This window comes from Juglans microcarpa x Juglans regia, chromosome 7S (assembly GCF_004785595.1).
Source record: "Juglans microcarpa x Juglans regia isolate MS1-56 chromosome 7S, Jm3101_v1.0, whole genome shotgun sequence".
NCBI lineage: Eukaryota > Viridiplantae > Streptophyta > Magnoliopsida > Fagales > Juglandaceae > Juglans > Juglans microcarpa x Juglans regia.
The window spans coordinates 18220766-18239555 of NC_054607.1; the positions used below are offsets into that span (position 1 = coordinate 18220766).

Genomic DNA, 18790 nt, shown 5'->3' on the forward strand with positions numbered 1-18790 from the left:
AGCTTCAAGCAATTAACTTTCCACTTCTCTTCTATAGACACCAGTAGATGCTATATTATTGTAGGCAATAACTGATCTATTTTATAATAAGTAATGCTTACTTTTTAATTTGAATTTTATCTTCTCCAGCTATGCTGATTGATCAGATAATGCTTTTATATCTTGAATAGGGTTAAATACTGAAATAAAATAAATTAGCCTCTAGGCTTTAATTTTGAACTTTTTGATAATTATACTTTTGACTTTGATTATTTATCTTTTGGTCACTATTTCGTTAGTCAACTCTAAAAGTACCAAGTCAAGACCAATAAATATTTGACACGTATGCATGCATCATATTTAAAAAAACAGAAATAACATAAAACAAAAACAAAAAGTCGTTTAAAAGTTGAAAAATAATTCTTAAGGAAATTCAATTTAAAATGAATAACTATGTTTTTCTTATGAGTTGTATTTTTGTTTAATGAAAAGCCATTTTTGGCAACTAAGGCCAATATTTTTTAGAATTTTCTTAATTCTTAAATTCAAAGAAATCCTAAAGTTTTTTGAAAATACGTTTAGAAGTTTAAATGTTAAAAGGGTTAACTTGATCAAAGCTGACAATATAATGAGTAAAGAGTTAAAATTAGGTTGCGTTTGGGTAATGAGGTGATCTCAAATATTCTCTGAATAGTAATAAAAAAATAATAAAAAATATTAAATAGTCGTAAATAATAATAAAAATAATAAATAATAAATAAATAATAATAAAAAATAATAAATAGTATTACACTATCCAAACAGATTCTAAAGACATGATCAACAGAGATAGCTGCAGCACAAGACAGGCAACTTTAGACAAGTCAACTTTTCAATCAAAATGATAAAGATCATTTGGAGCGGTGAGGCCTCCGAGCCTTTCCTCATATCCAAAAATTGTTGAAACCATAGTTTATATTTTGTTTTGGTAGGGTAAAAAGAGAAAGAAACCAAACATGCATTTAGGAGGTCGTAGACCCAAAATGTATGCTAAGGGATTGTTTGGAAAACACATTTCAATGATTTTATCTCATCTTAAAATTTCTCATAGTTTTCTTCCTTAACATGATTACTCAAATACAAATATTTTTTGAAAATTGCTACTTTGCCCACTCATTTTGCCTCTTTATTTTGACACGTTGTGTATTTTTTTTTTCACTTAATACTTAAGGAAATGATTATTAGTATATTGATATTTTTTTTATATTTTTAAAAAATTTTTTAAAATGATAAAAAGTGTGAATAAAAAAATTGAAAAAAAAATAAAATGTTGAATTTGGCCTAACGGTTAGATTAGATTGAGCAGGCTACTTTGGGAGGCAGAGTAGCCCGACTCAATACTTTTTAATTTCAAATCTCAACTTTTTTCATATAATTATTATCTAATTATAACTTTTTCAAACTTTCAAATAAAATTTGAAAAATAATACTATATTTTAATTTTATAAAATATTTTTTATTCAATTTTTTATTTCTCATTTTTCAAAACTCAATAAAACATTTTAACTCAAATTATTTCACTGCTATTCACAAAGTATAGCATCTCCTAAATCTACCGACATTCTTCAAAATGGCCTAATTTTGAAGGATGGTGGAGGCTATCTTGTAAAGGCAACTTGGATCATTTCTCTTAACTATGTGGGGCAACTTTTGCAAGTTAGGAAAAAGGGAAAATGAATCACTCATCTAGGAGGTCAAAGATTGAGATTATATGAGTAACAGAAATGTTATATATAAGCTATTATTTAGTTTTATACTTTATATTTATGATTTTTTTAATAGGGTGTGAGAATATTTTTTATAAAATGTGAAGTGTAAAATAATAAATAGTGATCAATGAATAATGGATCATCTCCCTTAACGAAATGGGACAACATATTTTTAATCTTTTTTTGCCCATGTAAGGGGAAAGGGAAAAAGAACCACACATCTAAGAGCACTCCCAACGAGTTTTGTAAAACCCTTCTTTTTGTATAATTGGAAGAAAATTGTTTAAAAGTGACATCCAGCGGATGTTTTATTTCATCTACAATTTACAATTGGCTACAGTGTTACCGCTACTAGTGGTAACTGTTCACACTTGTAAATAATTTTTAATTATATCTCTCTCATCTATGCACTTTCACCTCTACTGCTGTGATTTAATTTATTTCATTTCAATCCCTCTTCACACTCCATCTGTTTATTTCTTGCACTTCCATTCCTCAATATTTTTTCTAGATTTTTATTTTTCTTTCCCTGGACAGTATTATTTCCCTTTAATTACTGCAAGTCCAGTATTTTTTTTCCAATTTTTCATTTTTCTTTTCCTGGATAGTATTATTTCCCTTCCATTACTGCAAGTCCAATATTTCCCTTCAGTTATTGTACGCTCTCTTTCTTTAGAGAGTTTTGTAGAGAGACAGATATAATTATTTTTTGAATTAATTTATATTTTAGTTTAGCTTATAAATTTGAATTAATTTAAAATAAAATATAATTATATGACATTGTATTTGAGAAAATATTACAAATATTAAAAGATATGAGGATATCATTGATAGTTAGAGAAAATATTTGAAATGAATAAAAAAAATTAAAAAGTATAATATTTAAATGATGTGAGAAAAAATAGATAAGTTGATGTATACTATATTATAAAAGTTAATATATAAAATAAAAAAATAAATTTTAATGATATATTTTAAAAAATAAGATGAATAATCTATTAGGAGTGCTCTAAGAGGCCAAGGATTGCAAGTAGAGGCTAACCCACACAAGTCCTTCAAGAAAAGCCCAACTCTGAAGGAGTTAGTGATGTGAGTATTCACGGTGGAGTATTGCTGGATATCAATAGGGATAAAAGGATATCCTTGTTTGTTTTTACGTATAAAATGAGTTGAGATTAAAGTTAAAAATAAAATAAAATATTATTAAAATATATATATATTTTTAATATTATTTTTATTTTAAAATTTAAAAAAATTAAATTATTTATTTTATTTTATATGAAAGTTTAAAAAAATTGTAATGATTGAATAAAATGAGATAAAATAAATTAAAAAATTTGGTAAAACAAACGAGACCGGCCAAAGGGACGGCTGATGGTGGCCTAAGGGACGGTTGATGGTAGCTACCCTCGTGGGCAGCTTAGATCGAGCTGCTCAAGGAGTGGTCACTGTTGGCTACCTATTGGACAGCCACGATGAAGTTTTTTCTTTTATTTTCTTTTATAAATAATTTTAATAATAAATAGTACACAAGTCACAAATTCATTATTTGAACATATTTTTAAAGAATGCCTCTAATTACCAGTTTGGAGAGTGAGATAAAAATTTTGGTTTTAAATAAAAGTTTAAAATATTATTTATTATTATTATTATTATTATTTTAAGATTTAAAAAGGTTGAATTGCTTATTATATTTTATGTAAAAATTTAAAAAAATTATAATGATGAGATGACATAAAATAAAAATTTTATATTTTATCTTTGCTCTCATTCCTTGGCATTGAAGTGTTATTTTTTTATGGACTATTCAATTATTTTTTTAATTTTTTTTATAAAACTTAAAATTTGATAGAGAATAATAGTATCTCAGTAGAATGGATAAAAATGTAATACTTTAGGGTTGGTTTGGATGTAAAAATCATTTCATTTTATCTCATCTTATTATTATAATTTTTTAAATTTTTATATAAAATATAATAAATAATTCAATTTTTTTAAATATCAAAATAATAATATTATTAAAAAAATATTTTATTTAACAAAAAATAAATATAGATAAAAGTCATTGCTGAGAGTAACTATTTTGTACACATGATGTAGCATCATATAGACCACACATCTCCCAAATCTAAAAAAAAAATAGAGAACTAGAAATAACTATGTAGTGAATGTAAAGTATATATTGTTACAGTTACTTCTCTCTAACATTACTCCATTTGAAATTATCAAAGAAGCAACGATATAAATAATTTTTGGAAAAAAAAAAAGAGTTGGGAAAACAGAAAGTTTAGAAAGGGAATATCCTTTAGGGTTTGCCTATAATATTAAGACTATAAATACCATTCGTATCGACGTCATACGTTCTCTTTTGCTCGGTGTTATTGAAGCTCCGCCTCCCTTCTCGCCCTTTTAAGCTTCAAGTCCACTCTCTCCCAGTCACTCATTCTTCTGAGATCAAAATCGAATTCAATGGCTATCACCTTCTCAGATCTCCACACCGAGTCGGGCCTCAAGTCTCTTGATGAGTTTCTTTCCGGAAAATCATATATTTCTGGGTATCAATCCCTTCTTTTGATTTCCGTTTGAATTTTTTTCTTCATTCCTTCAGCTAATCGAGACTGTTAAAACGCTATATTTGATGATATTGACCGTTGGGTTTTCAGGGATGGGCTTACGAGGGATGACATAAAGGTATACGCAGCCGTTTTGGAGAAGCCCGGAGACTCCTTTCCCAATGCCAGCCAGTGGTACGATGCTGTTTCAGCCCAGCTTGCTGCCAGGTTCGATTCATTCTCTCACTCCTGGCTTTGTACTTCACTGTCATTTGCTTTTAGAATACCATTCTGTGTTTTGGCAAAGTTTACTTATTTATTTATTTGCAATTCATGTATTTTGATTTGTTTTGTCTTGGGAATTTGTTATTGGTAGCTTCCCTGGCGAAGCTGTTGGAGTGAGAGTGAGTGGCAAGGCCTCTCCAGTTGAAGCTGCTCCTGCCGAGGAAGCAAAGGTGCACTGAATTGCTTTTTCTGATAGCTCATTGTTTCTACTATAAAAACAAATGTTGCAATTGGATATTAAAACAGTGTCGCTGCTTGTGATGTTATGTATTTAATTTGCTCAGGAAAAAACTTTCACTGCTTGAAGTGTTAATAACTCGTTCCGAACTTCGTATGGCGGTGAAAGTTGAATGGGATTTTTGAAGTTTAAGCCTCGGTTGAATGCAGAATCTAAAAACCTTTACATGTGTTAATGGAGCTGGGAATATGATTGTTGGCCCTGTAGTTGTACTCGCCTGGTTGTTTTATAAAGGGTTTTAGAAACTCATGGAGCTCTTCAAATTGACCCATTTTTCTTTTCTTTTCTTTTCTTGTCAATGTACTTCGACCGAGAAAATTACCATGCTCACCAATGTTAAATTGAGTGGTTGGTTTGAACCGAACGAAATGAAGTATCATTCTCAGCAAGTCTGAAAGTAGATTTGGGAAATACGGAAGGGATAATACTACTTTGTTTTGATGATCCTATGAGCTTTTGTTTTCTTTCTATGCATTCTATTCATGTGCTGTTTTTCTGTGGATGTCACAAATTATTAGATAGCATGTCATCTGATTCCACAAAAAGTGACTTGTTTTGGTAATTCAGCTGATGTTGAAAACAGCAGTGTCTTACTGTGAAGTTTATAATGCCGATGCTATTTAGAATTAATCAGAACATTCCTCATTCACATACTAAATTTTCAGGGTGCTCCTGCTGAAGATGATGATGACATAGACCTCTTTGGTGATGAAACAGAGGAGGAAAAGAAGGCAGCAGAGGAGAGGGAAGCAGCTAAGAAGGCATCGTCCAAAAAGAAAGAGAGTAAGCTTTTATTGTCAACTTATCTAATTTACAAGAAGTTCTGGCAAAATAAAAATCTAATTTACATGAAGTGCTTGTCAAAAAGTATGTGTTAGATAAAAATGCTTTATTTTCTGCTTATAGTTTAGCATGTCTTCCACAAATCATCTTTAGGATTGCATCGTCACATTGTTGAGTATAGTTGCAATTTTTGCCCATCTTAACCGCAGTCACTCTTTTGGGCTTAAAACAGATTGCCTGCCAAGACTAATTAGTGTTGCTTATGTCTATTCATTTAAATCTTTTAACCTTTAATCACTGTAGGTGGAAAATCTTCTGTCCTTATGGATGTGAAGCCTTGGGACGATGAGACTGACATGAAGAAGCTGGAAGAGGCTGTTCGTAGTGTTGAGATGCCTGGTCTGCTGTGGGGTGCATGTACGGTTTAGTTTTTTATCGATATAATTTCTTGTTTCTTCTTACACGGGTCCAGGGTTTAACCTGATGAAATACATTTTGCGGTTGTACAATCTCCGGCATTCCTTGTAAAAAAAAATCCTTGTTTTTCTCTATAAAAGTGTGTCCTTAACAGTTCTCAAACAATTTTCTAACCTGAATGCCATTTCACATTGTATTTGTTACAGCAAAATTGGTTCCGGTCGGCTATGGGATAAAGAAGCTGCACATCATGCTTACAATTGTTGATGACCTTGTATCTGTGGATGACCTAATTGAGGAGCGTCTTACGGTGGAACCCTGCAATGAATTTATCCAAAGCTGTGACATTGTTGCCTTCAACAAAATCTAAGATCCTTCTTACCGGACTGCAGCAGTACCCATGTCCTTCGGCTATTTATTTTTTGGTCATTTGTCATCCTCTTTTACTGTTTTCTTTTGCCTTGTGTTTTGGTTGTGGTTTTGTTCTCTAGAATTGTGAGAGATGAAAAGATGAAACATTTGATTCTCCTTGGTCATCCTCTCTACCGAACAATATTCTAATAGAATCCTTTGTTCGCATACGAATATTGGGTTGAGCTAGAATCCGTATGTTTATTAGAAAAAAAGAAAAGCCTCTCGAGGAAGAAAAAATACTGACATAAAAATACTGAAGGGTTATACTCGTCTGGTTCTCTTGTATGCGCTGTGCAGGATCATGGTTTTCTATAATTTTCTAATGCGAATGCTGTCTGTTGATATAAAACAATATAGACAATATGTGCCCTCAGCGTCTATAGGCAGGATTTTGTATTTTGGGTCTATAGATTATGTTTATATTTTCCCGAATTGTAAAAAATTAGTCAAAATACTGAAGATCTTAATACTTATGCTACAATTTTCTTCTCTCTCTTCGTTCCTCCTGACTGCCAGTTCCTTGCCGTATACTCCAACCCAAACATGTTTGGTAAGGCATTGAAGTAGATGACCAAGAAAATTCATGAACGATTTTGGCATGCAAACATTTAGGCTTTGTTTGTTTTTAGAGGTGAGATGAGTTGAGATTAAAGTTAAAAGTTGAATAAAATATTGTTAGAATATAATTTTTTTAACTTGTGTGAGAATTTAAAAAAATTATAATGATTAAGTGAAGATGAGTTGTGAAAACAAACGAACGGAATGTGATTGCTAGATTTTATTTAACTTTTTTATTTTCAATAAAAAATGCATTCAAATCAAACTAGAAATACAATAGGACTGTCCTATACAAAAACGTCTCGAAGAAAAGGTGGACAATGAACTATAATGCTTGGTTCGTTTTCCTTTATTAAAGAAGGGAACCACCAAAAAAGCGGTTTGCTTTGATATATCATGTGGAAGCCATAGCCTATAGAAAGATACGTGTGGTTTGAAGTCTTGGACTCATTGCAACCCATGTGTGAGACTCTTCGCTAGTCGAATGATGGCAATTCTTGACTCATCTTTCATCTTTTGTAAATGTTGTGATATGGCACATGATAAGATCGAAGTCAGTATCATGGTATAGTGCCGAGTGACTCAAACCATTTACATCCTATTTCTTTTATTACAATCTATTTATAAATTGGGATGGTGAAGATGATAGTTTATTTTGAGATTACAATTCCCTCAAGTTTTTGTTTGAATTAGAGGGTCTCAAGTAGAATCGAGATAGACGCATGAGGTGGGATTTACATTATTTATTGCTCATTTATATGAGCAGTAATAAATATTATCGCATCTACTTGATGTATCTATTTAAACATTGTTTTTATAGATTTAAATTTTCAAAATTTTGTTTCCCCTTTTTTTAAGTGGGAATTTTATTTAATTACTGCCCATGCCTTTCATTATTATTATTATCATTCTTATTATTTTCTATTTAATTTGGGTATAAGATCTAGAATAGATACAAGTTATTTCAGGAAGATCCTCTAGATTTTCTACGATAATTTATAAGGCAAAGTTTAAAAATTCTAATAATATTTTATGAGATCAACATTTTATTACTTTAAAACGTGCTTTCAAATTTAAGTCCTTTAAAATACTATGAATTCTAAAATCATAAGTTTGCATTGAAAATTATGAATTCACCAAAAGCTTGCCTTCGCACGTGCACGAGATATCGATAGGCATGACGTGTCCATGAATTTATATTAATTGTCAAAGAAAGTCAAATGAAAAAAAAAATAAAAAAATGTTATCTTGGCTTCATCAAAAAAAAAATAATGGCAAAACCCCTATAGTTCATACAAATAATATGATCGTCTATGATATCCCTTATACCTTAAAGGGCAATGCTAGGGATCCTGTTGGGGATTCCGCTTGAGCATCCCGCTCCATTTTTTTTGAAGTTTTTTTTATATAGTGATTAAGAAAATATTGTTTAATAATATTGTAAATTTTTTTTCTTTTTTAAAAAATATTTAAAAAGTGTTAAAAAATGATGTGAAAAAAAAAACTTTTAAATATTTTTTTACATAATTTTTTTAACACTTTTAAATATTTTAAAAAAAGAAAAAACTTAGAATATTCTTAAACAATATTTTCTTAATCACTACGTAAAAAAACTGAAAAGAGCAGGATGCATGAACGAGATCCCCCAGTAGAATCCCTATCATTTTCCTATTTTGAAAGTGACTATAAGGAAATAAATAGTAATTAGTGTTTGATACTTTGTTTTTCCATTTTTCTCTTTTATGCCCGTGTCTTGTTTGGTCTTATTACATTTTTGTCACTTTTGAAAAATCTGGTTTTTTCCCCATTTTTTTTGTTTTGCCGATTTGTGTCAGTTCGTCAGTTATATTGTGTCAATGTCTCGTTCGTATTTACAAACCATTCTTATCTCATCCAATTTCATTTAATCATTATAACTTTTTTAAATTCTCGTACAAAATAAAATAAATAATTCAACTTTTTCAAATCATAAAATAAAAATCATATTAAAAAATATATTCTAACAATATTTTATTCAACTTTCAACTTTTATTTCAACTCATCTACAAAAACAAACGAGGCAATGGTCATTTGTGTTTTTGTTCATTTGTGTGAGTAGTTCATGTTTTATGTCTGATGTCATTTTTACCTTTGTGTTATGTTCTTTGTGTCCATTTAAGTAAGGGTTTATTTGTCTTTTGGCGTAAATGGGTCAGATGTAGCAAAAACATTTTATATGTTGCTTAAAAGGATGGCAGTCATGAAATTCCACATATATATATATATATATACATATATCTTCACTAACAATATTATATCACGTCTCTAGATATAATATTGATTTCTTCAATTCAAAGTAGGTATATGTTATTCTTTTTAGTAAAAATTGAATTAATCCTAAATGTCATGCTTATTTAAACTATCTTTACCTTTTCACGGCTATTGCCTGATTGTTTTTCTGTTTCGATGCATTAAACCACTCACTAATTAGTTTTAAGTAAAAAATTATATTAATTTTATCTTTTGTAGACATTATTAATTTTCAAAATGAATTTTTCCTAACTAGGCAAACGTGTTTTGCACGTTGCTCCACTGCTAAAATGTATGTATATATATATATATATATATAGCCATGCAATACATAACTTGTTTTTTATAAGATACGACTTTTATTTTATTTTGATATGTTGTAGTTGTGGAATGTATTTATCATAGAAAATTCTGTAACATTATGAAAACATTGTACATCGTATAGCAAAGAATTAATTTATGACATCAAATATTGAAAAGTTATTTATCCTATTTTAGTTACTTTCCAATCACATAAGGGATAAGATAGAGTTTTCCTCCAAATTGTTTAGAGGAAACTTTCCTTTCATCCATTTAAAAATTGAAATGTCATTTTAGTTATATGTGAAACATATTTTTTTAATGAAGTGACAGTTGACGGGTTTTTAAGTTAGACTTTTAAAAATTATGTGCATGCAGATGCTCAATACTCAATAGACACTTGTCATTTTAATAGATGGTGGTTTGGAGGAAGTTTCCTCCGACTCAATTTTGGAGAAAAACTTTAGATGAAAAAATAAAATTTTCATTGAAAGTTTAACTTTGTTTCAAATTCTATAAATTTCACTCATGTTTTCAAAGAGTTGAGGATTTCAAATGGTTCATTAAGCCTAGTTTGTTTTTACATATTAAGATGAGATAAAATGATATTAATTAAGATAAAAGTTAAAAATTAAATAAAATATTATTAAAATATATTTTTTTAATATTATTTTTATTTTAAGATTTAAAAAAGTTGAATTGTTTGATTTATTTTATATAAAAATTTAAAAAAATTATAATAATTAAATAAGATAAAATTAAATGAATTAAGATGTATATAAAAACAAACAAGGAGTAAGTCAAAATAAACGATTGATAAATTTGAATTGATCAATCCTTATCTCATGCTACCCTACGCTTAATACTTCGTGAGACTTTCGTTGTGAGATCAATTGTAAGGTAAAACAAAGCGTTTCATTAGAATTAGATTTTTCTTTAAATTTTTTTAAAAAATTCTATTTATAGTCTTGAATAAAGGATTGTGTGTACAGTCGTATCAATGAATAATAGTAAAATAAGAAAAAATATTATTTTAAAAAGAATATTATTATAATTTTAACTTTTTTTAAATCTAATTATATGGACTTGTATGAGCAGTCACCAAATGAGAACGGTATGTAAACTAACTTTTTTTTTTTTTTTTTTGTCGTTAGTGATAGTATATTCGGGATTGACATAAATTACTTAAATTTTAAACAAATATTTCGTTGATTTAAAATTTAAAAAAAATGGTTTAGAAAATAAGAGAATACTACCTCTCATTATTTAATCCCATAAAATTAGAAAGCTATCAAATACTACCTGTTTTTTTGAGTTTTTTCTTTTCTTTTTAATACAAAGTGATGTGCTATAATTTAATACTTTAATTGTATAAGAAAAAAAAGGAAGAAATAAAAAAGAATATACAATATATTCAGACTATAGATGATATCTTTAGAGGATATTTGGAGACATTCACAGCTGGATACAAAAAAATAGGCAATCATTATTGGCATTTACAGGAGATATTCAACTATATTAACAAAATTCAAATTCCTCCATGAAAATAATAAAATTAAAAGTATTCATCCAACTTCATTATTTATATGCTAAAAAAAATTCATTATTTATTTATTCATCTTTTACTATTTATTTATTTATGTTTCAGATTTTTTTATTTGTCGGTAGGTTCTAGAAATCTACATTTAACGAGGTACAGAAATATTTAATAATGTTTTTGTTTTTGTTTTATTCCTGGGAGTAAGAATTGAATGTCCCACGGATTATCTTTTCAACCACTAAACTATGTAAAATGCACCCATCTTTCGCAGAAAGAGACAGCCCGGAGACGGAGTAGGTCTCCTCCTCTTATTTTGATCTTGCAGCTGTAATCATACATAATTGGGATTTATAAAGAATCCCACCTGGAACTGAGTTCTTTTCATCTCCTTTTCTCGTTCGTTCTCCGGTTTGTGCCCTTTTCATCTCTTCGCACTGTAGAAAATTGTTTTTTTTTTTTTTTTTTTTTTTTATTTTTATTGTTTTTTTCCCTTCCCTGAATTTATTGCAGTTATTTCGTTTGATGGTTGATAATTGTGACTTTGCTCTTTTATTTGTGGATTTGTGTCTTCGGTCTGGTTTATTATAGCAATTGTTTGGCATCCTTACTGGTTTTGTTTTGTCAGATTTACTTTTTTACAGTGTCTGTGAGTATTTTCTGGCGGATTTAAAATGAAAGTCGGGGTTTTTATTTATTCTGATATATCTAAGGAATGGAACTGCTGCTTTGTGCTAGAGATATTGATAAAGATCGTAGAATCTATGGCATCACATAAATTGGGTTCTATTTCTTTCCTTCTTGCTTTTATCTTTCTTCGTTTAATCTTTTGGATCTTTGTCTTAGTCCGATAAATACTTCAAAGGGAAACTCTCCACGCCTGTGCATGTTTTTTGGGAACAATTTCTAATGAAGCTATGCGATTTGATAGGGTACCTAGGAGATGGATGGATGTAATAGAATTTAAGTAGCAGTTTTGCTTAATATTATTGGATGATTTGCATTTTTTTTATTGGTTTTTGTTTCTGCTTGTAAATATTACTTTGAAGCCTACGTATGCCGGATTTTAATATCATGTATTATTCAAGATATCAATTGCTCTTGAAGTATTGTCATTCAACCCTGAGTCAAATTGTGCTCTCTCTCCAGCCTAAGAAAGGGGTGGAGGGTCATGGGTTCTGACCTATTGACTGAGTATGTATGACCACCAATATGAATTGAATTGATATTTTCGGCAATGATTTGTATCGATCTTTTTTTAGATTTATGACCTGGTGTGGAGATGGAGAAATGGATGCGGATTGTGACATAAAAATCTCAGCTTTTTTGCTTGGCTTCTTTTAGTTTTGAATATGGAGGAATGCCAAGAACTACACTTTCATCCCATTGTTTTGAGGTAGCACTGCCCATCAGATATTGAATTATTGTCTTTTTAAACAAGAGCTGATCCAAGGGCCGTTGGACAGTGTCACATCAGCATAATAGGATGAGAGTCGAATGTGTGCATAGTATATAGCTTAACTCTTAGGTTTATTTATTTATTTATTTATTTATTATAAGTAAAAAGACATTTTAATAGGTTTATTTCTTTTTCTCGTTTTGTTAATAGGTTGTTGTTGACCTTCTATTGCTAGGGGCACCGAGGCCTGAAACTTAAGGTTTTTTATGTTACCATTTATTCAAAAGAAGAGATGTCAAGTACTGCAAACACACACTGGTGCTACCAATGTGGGGTGCGATTCAGGCTGGAAGTGGGAGAAGTCGTTTGCCCTTACTGTTATAGAGGCTTTATTCAAGAACTCAGTGAGATGCAGGACTTGGCACCTGAAGATGTCTCTGTACCTATTTCAGGAGATCATTATAATCAAGCACCTGATATAATGGACCTTCTATATGCTCTAATGACACGTAGAAGTCCCAGCACAAGACCTGATGTAGTGGATTATGTTGACGCATTCATGAGGCAGAGAATGGCTGGAAGAAATCCTAACTTTGATGTTAGAGTGAGGTCTGGTTTGGTTCCTGAACAGAGTTGGACGTTTTTCAATGGGCCTGATCCTGATTTGATATTCAATCGTACTCCTGGTTCAGCCTTCTCTAATGGTGGTACAAGAAGTGGACTTAGGGATGCTGATATTAGTAACTACTTTATTGGCCAAGGATTTGAAGAACTAATTGAACAGCTTTCGATGAATGATAGACGGGGCCCACCCCCAGCACCTCGTTCCTTAATTGATTCAATGCCCAGTATCAAGATTACACAAGCACATATGCGCACTGACTCACACTGTCCAGTCTGTAAGGAAAGATTTGAGTTGGGCACTGAAGCAAGACAGATGCCATGTAACCATATTTACCACTCCGATTGCATAGTTCCTTGGTTGGCTCAGCACAATTCATGCCCTGTTTGTCGCCTTGAGATGCCTGCTCAAGGTACTGATTGTCCTCGTGTTCGTCGAAGCAGTGGAGGGAACAATAGCAGCAGCAGCAGCAGCAGCAGCAACTATGGTAGCTCTGGTGGTATGGAGAATAGTTTGCAGAATCCAGGAAGGAGGAATCCATGGTCGTTTACATGGCCTTTCCGCTCATCAAATTCGAGCACTCGTAATCATGCTGAAGATAGAGGAAGAAACACCTCAGACACTCACGAACAGAATGATGAGAGGAGTTACTCTGGATGGCCTTTTGATTATTAAGACTTTTGATTGCTTTCCTTGTCAAGTTCACTTGGCATACCATTAAGGCTAGTAAATGAAGTGGGTGAATTAGAACTGGTTTTAGAGTTTGGTTTATGTCGGACTGTTTGAGAGGTAATTGAAGTTTGATTACTTTCACTTTATTGTAAATGATGATGTGCTAGGTGGAGTGGTTTCAGTAATCCGGTCTGTTATCGAAAAGTATATACAACTGCGATAGGTACTTCTTTGCATCTAATTAATGCAAGGTAAATAGGTACTTCTTAGCATCTTTTATTTTTTATTTTTATAAAAAGATGGCATGCTTATGATTTCTTGCTTTGGCAAGTCAGCAACATTCATCTGTCCTTGCCTTCGTTAAGTATTGGGTTGGGAATTTGTTTGAATGCATATTGGGTCCTTTCATATCCAGAGTGCACGGTGCCTGGTCTGATGGGGTATATGCTCTGTTCAGCCTTGGCTTTGAATTTTGCTGCTAGTTCTAGTCATAACCTAGTTGATGAAGATCAGCCCTAAAGCGTACTCATCGGAGCTTTAGGGCTGGTTTGGATTTAGAGATAAGATGGGATGGTTTTAGATGAAAGTTAAAAAAAATATTATTAGAATATTATTTTTTAATATTATTATTATTTTAAAATTTGAAAAAGTTGAATTGAGATTTAAAAAAATTGAATTGTTTATTATATTTTGTGTGAGAATTTAGAAAAATTATAATGATGAGATGAAATACTTTCTAATCTCGAGAACGGTATTGAATGATAGAAAAAGTGAGGACTCTCCCATTTCAGTTGTTGATTTTGTTTTTGCTATTTCAAGAGTAGCTGTTTCTGCTTCTGCTTCAGACAATCAAAATCTGTCTGTTCATAGAAGAGTTGGGTGGCATGGAAGTTCAGTTTTATATTTTTCCAGAGAGCTTTAACTCATATGGCGTCTCCTCTCCCTATATGAAAGAGATGGGACTCATGGGAGGGTGAAGTTTAACTTTAGGCGAGGGAAAGGAAAGGAAGATGGGGCATAAGATGAAAGTAATTTTTCGAGATAGCATCTGGTCAATTAATAAACCCTCATAAAAGTTATTTTCAAGTTCATCCCAAGCTGTCCAGATCAAGGGTGGGATTTTTTCCAATTACGGTGCTCCTCTGCTTACAATAAGCTTTCTGCTGGGTGGAAAGGAAAAAATTCTATCAGCTAGAGGCAGACTTCTGTTGCTAAAACATGTTTTATCCTCCATACCGATTCACACTCTCTCATGTGTTAATACTCTCCATAGAGTTATATAACATGTAGAACAGCTTGATCAGCTTGGAGGTTATGCTTTGGTACAAGAAACATTAGGTCGTCCAATTTCATTGAAATCTGGTTTGGATCAAAGGGTCTGGCAGGATTCTCTTGATGGATCTTTTTCAATGAAGTCTGCTTGGCAGGCTATTATAAGAAGGAAACATCTTGGTTCCGATTAGCAAAAATGATGTGGAATGCTATCATTTCTTCAAAAATTTCTAGTTTGGGTTGGAAACTATATTTTGGAGCTGTGCCAGTAGATTCCGTTGTTAAAAGTTGTGGTATTCCTATCAAAGTTTTAAATTTCGTACCGTACCGGCTGGTACGGTAGAAATTTTTCATTTCGGCCGTCCGGCCGGTACAGGTACTATACCTGTTCCGTACCGGCCAAAATACCGGCCGTACCGGCCGGTACCGGTCATACCGGCCTCAATTTCGGCCTGTACCGGCCTATATTTCGGCCGGTACCGGCCGATATTTCGGCCTGTGTTTTTTTTTTTTTTTTCATTTTTTCATTTTTTCAAACTACAAACTTATTTTTTAACCCTCAATTCAGACTAGACTATTTATAATTTATATATATATGTATTTGTATATAATTTATTTATATATAGACTATTATTTTAGAATATAATTTTTATATATATTTATATATATAATTTATTTATAGATCGACTATCCCGAAACGTTATCCCAAAACGCTATCCCGAAACGGTACCGGTACCGAAATATTTCGTTCCAGTGCCTTGACCGGTACGCTATCCGGTACGGTATTCAAAACATTGATTCCTATAGTCTCGAAGTGCTGTTGTTTTGAACTTCCTCCTAAAATTGAATCTGTTGACCATTTATTTTGCTGTTTGGGATTATTTTGCCGTTATTTTTGGGTTTTCTTCTATGTTGCAACTTCCAAGTTCCCTGGTAGCACATATTATCAAGATGGTGGCTGGCATCAACGAGAAAATATCAAAAAGCCATTCTTGCATCCATCACTCCCATGCTCATTTTATGAGAGATATATGGTTGGCAAGAAATGATCATTACCATAATGGCAAGGAGTCGGTGTGCTCTATAGTAATTAACAAAGTTCATCATTAGCTAGTAGGATAGAATATGTTGATAAAGCCATCTCAGGTTCTATCGTTTGATGCTCTCCTTTCTTTAAAATTATTCAGCTTAACTCTTATCATGCAATAGTTAAAAAACCTGTTTTAATCTGTTGCCGTAGAATGCTAAAATTTAATATAGATGGTGTAAGGGAATTTTTTTACCTACTAAACCCAGCAAGCCTGTGAATGAAAGTTAAGGGAATTAAGACTAAAGGCCCAGTCCAGAGCAAACAAAGTCTCCAACCCGGCCCATGGGAAGGGTCCTCTAGACGCAACCTGCATGAGGAAGAGTATTGCAGGGGATGAGACTTGTCGATCTTAAGGCCCTTCAAATAGTGTCCAGCTCTCAAGTATCCATCCGCATAGTAGGCGTAATGTGCAGAGAACCCTTGATCTTTTGACAGGAAAGATATCAACGGACCACCAAGGATAATGTTTGGGAGAAGGAAATCGGAGAACCACTTCGCATTAACGACACCGCTACCCAAGCTACACACCCAATTAATGACGCTGTCGTAAAACCATGCCACATTAAAGAACTCTGACACAGGGAACAATACAAAAGATGCAGACTCCATGGGAGCAGACACGATCTGTCTCCGCAGACTTATAGTATAAGTAACAGGTCTCAGGTACGATAATATTTTCTCTGATTCCTAGATTCTCTTACTTATTTACAAATTTTCAAGAATACTTACTAACTTTGGTATCGGAAATTCCCCGGCCCCAAGGCCACCCTCTCCTAGTTGCATTCTCCATCATCTTTTGCAGGCTCATTTTGGAAGACCTAAGTTGTGGGAGTTTGGCCCAAAAGTGTGCGAAACACGATGTTAACAAATGGTTCCGTCTTTAAAGGTCCTGGTAGGACAGGATATGGAGGGGTACTCAGATCTGACTCAAGTGACATGATTTCAATCTCTCATTTGGTTTGGGAGATGGCACTAATACATGTGTAGAACTAATGTATCTAAGACAAGGTCTACTATATTATCTACAATATTTCGAGAGTGATATTTGAATCTGATTCAGTTATACTTGTTCACTGAGATTTGAATTATAAATATCCAACTTGGAAGTATTACAATATTTAGGATGACATCCTTTCTTTTCAACAAGTTCTATCAGATGGCAAAATACTAATTAGATGACAAAATCACTTGGGACTGTAAACCGGCCTTTGGTAATCTCTTTGTATTAAAACTATAATATAATTAAATTCTAACACTTTTTTCACAGTATGTTTCAACCAATTAAGAAACAAAAAGTACAGAAGATCAAAAAGAATACAAGAAAGTCTATTAACTGTCTTGCAGCTTAACCAAGGTCAAGTGGAGCCTTTTCTCGACTATGAAAGACCAAAGTTGTATACTACTGTTTATGCGTAGCCCGTTTGCAACTGCAACCTCTAACCATGGGGAGCTCAGGATGTATGCATTGGTTTAACCCAATTTCCACTTCCTCATGTTGATGTTTGATACGCATGCTTGGCTCTATTAATGGCAATTCCAATCCTCTATATTGAACCCCATATGCTTCTCTTTCTCCTAATATACTTCTCTCCTGATCTTGGGTGAGAAACTCCGCCTTGATTTTTCCATTTGGAAGTGAAAGTCGAGCTTGACGTTTGTCCAAATTGGTAGGGGTCAAACCTTTTTGGATCACAAGCTTTATGTCAGAACCATGCAGCTCCATCATGATTTTGTTCATCACCTGTGCAGGCATGTCAGGTACTGGTATTGGATCAGGCAACCATTGATTGTAGTTCATCTTCTGCCTCTTCCTTTTGGGTTTCCTGGACTCTTCTTCTCCTTTTGCATGCAGGTAGATGTTGATGTTTGCAGCTGAGATATTATTACATTCAAATGGCTTTCTTGGGTGGAAGAGTTTTCAAGAACTTCTCAAAGTTGTTGGCTTCAAAAGTCCAGCATTTCAAAGTCCCAACTCCATCTTCTTTTCCTCCACTGTTGTCATGATCATTATCATCTTTCTCCTACTTTTGTTCTTGAAACTTGAAAGATCTTCAAAAAATAAGAATCATATACGAATTTCGGAAAATGTTGCATGCAGAGAACCAAACCTTCAACAAAGGAGATCATATAGAGGCTAGATTTGACAAGACGAGCGTTAATCCTAAAGCTGGTAGTATTTGAAGAGGCGGAAAATTCCTAATCCTATTAATATATATAGGCAGGTTGTTACAGCCTTACGGATCCAACATTCGAAAATCAAAAATTTGAAATCATAGGCCGGTAATTCTTACCTCCTTAAGGCTCTAACGTTCAGAAACCAGAAATTTGGGAATGGTAGCTGTACGTACTGGATTAATTTGAAGTATATATATTGTTAATATTTTTTCAAATATTAATACCAATATTATTATTCATTTATGAATTTCTTTGTGAAATATATCAACGATAAGTAGATTGTTATACGACTGCAAGGAGAACTAGTAGCGATTAGGGCAGCAGAGAAAAGGTAGAGAATGGCTTTGTGCAGAAGGGTTGTCTGAGGAAGGAAGATTGAAGGGAATTAGAGAAGACCTTGGGCTGGTTGGGCCAAAGGGAATAAAGGCTGGAGTGGGCTTGTGGGACTTGAGGCTTGCAC

The 18790-nt window shown here is 32.5% G+C and overlaps 2 protein-coding genes across 4 annotated transcripts; both read left to right on the plus strand.

Annotated features, from left to right (window-relative positions):
* The first annotated feature begins 4055 nt into the window (after positions 1-4055).
* LOC121241161 (elongation factor 1-beta 2-like) lies at positions 4056-6583 on the plus strand. The gene is made up of 6 exons (XM_041138813.1): positions 4056-4282; positions 4391-4507; positions 4656-4734; positions 5468-5585; positions 5889-6002; positions 6209-6583. The coding sequence occupies exons 1-6, from the start codon at positions 4197-4199 to the stop codon at positions 6370-6372; spliced, it is 678 nt and encodes a 225-aa protein (XP_040994747.1). The 5' UTR covers positions 4056-4196; the 3' UTR covers positions 6373-6583.
* Positions 6584-11312: 4729 nt separating this feature from the next.
* On the plus strand, positions 11313-14065 carry LOC121240241 (probable E3 ubiquitin-protein ligase RHC1A). Of its 3 annotated transcripts, none has more exons than XM_041137636.1 (2): positions 11313-11511; positions 12710-14065. In XM_041137636.1, the coding sequence occupies exon 2, from the start codon at positions 12792-12794 to the stop codon at positions 13794-13796; it is 1005 nt and encodes a 334-aa protein (XP_040993570.1). In that variant the 5' UTR covers positions 11313-11511; positions 12710-12791; the 3' UTR covers positions 13797-14065. The 3 variants fall into 3 exon arrangements, with proteins under 3 accessions (XP_040993570.1, XP_040993571.1, XP_040993572.1); XM_041137637.1 differs by having other exon boundaries at positions 12735-14065; XM_041137638.1 differs by having other exon boundaries at positions 11370-11390.
* Positions 14066-18790: the final 4725 nt, after the last annotated feature.

Excerpts from the sequence above, each read along its gene's own strand:
- LOC121241161 (XM_041138813.1), top strand. The coding sequence starts at position 4,197 with ATGGCTATCACCTTCTCAGATCTCCACACCGAGTCGGGCCTCAAGTCT. Across the intron at positions 4,508-4,655 it reads TCAGCCCAGCTTGCTGCCAG|CTTCCCTGGCGAAGCTGTTG; the intron begins GTTCGATTCATT and ends TGTTATTGGTAG. Across the intron at positions 5,586-5,888 it reads ATCGTCCAAAAAGAAAGAGA|GTGGAAAATCTTCTGTCCTT; the intron begins GTAAGCTTTTAT and ends TAATCACTGTAG.
- LOC121240241 (XM_041137636.1), top strand. The coding sequence starts at position 12,792 with ATGTCAAGTACTGCAAACACACACTGGTGCTACCAATGTGGGGTGCGA.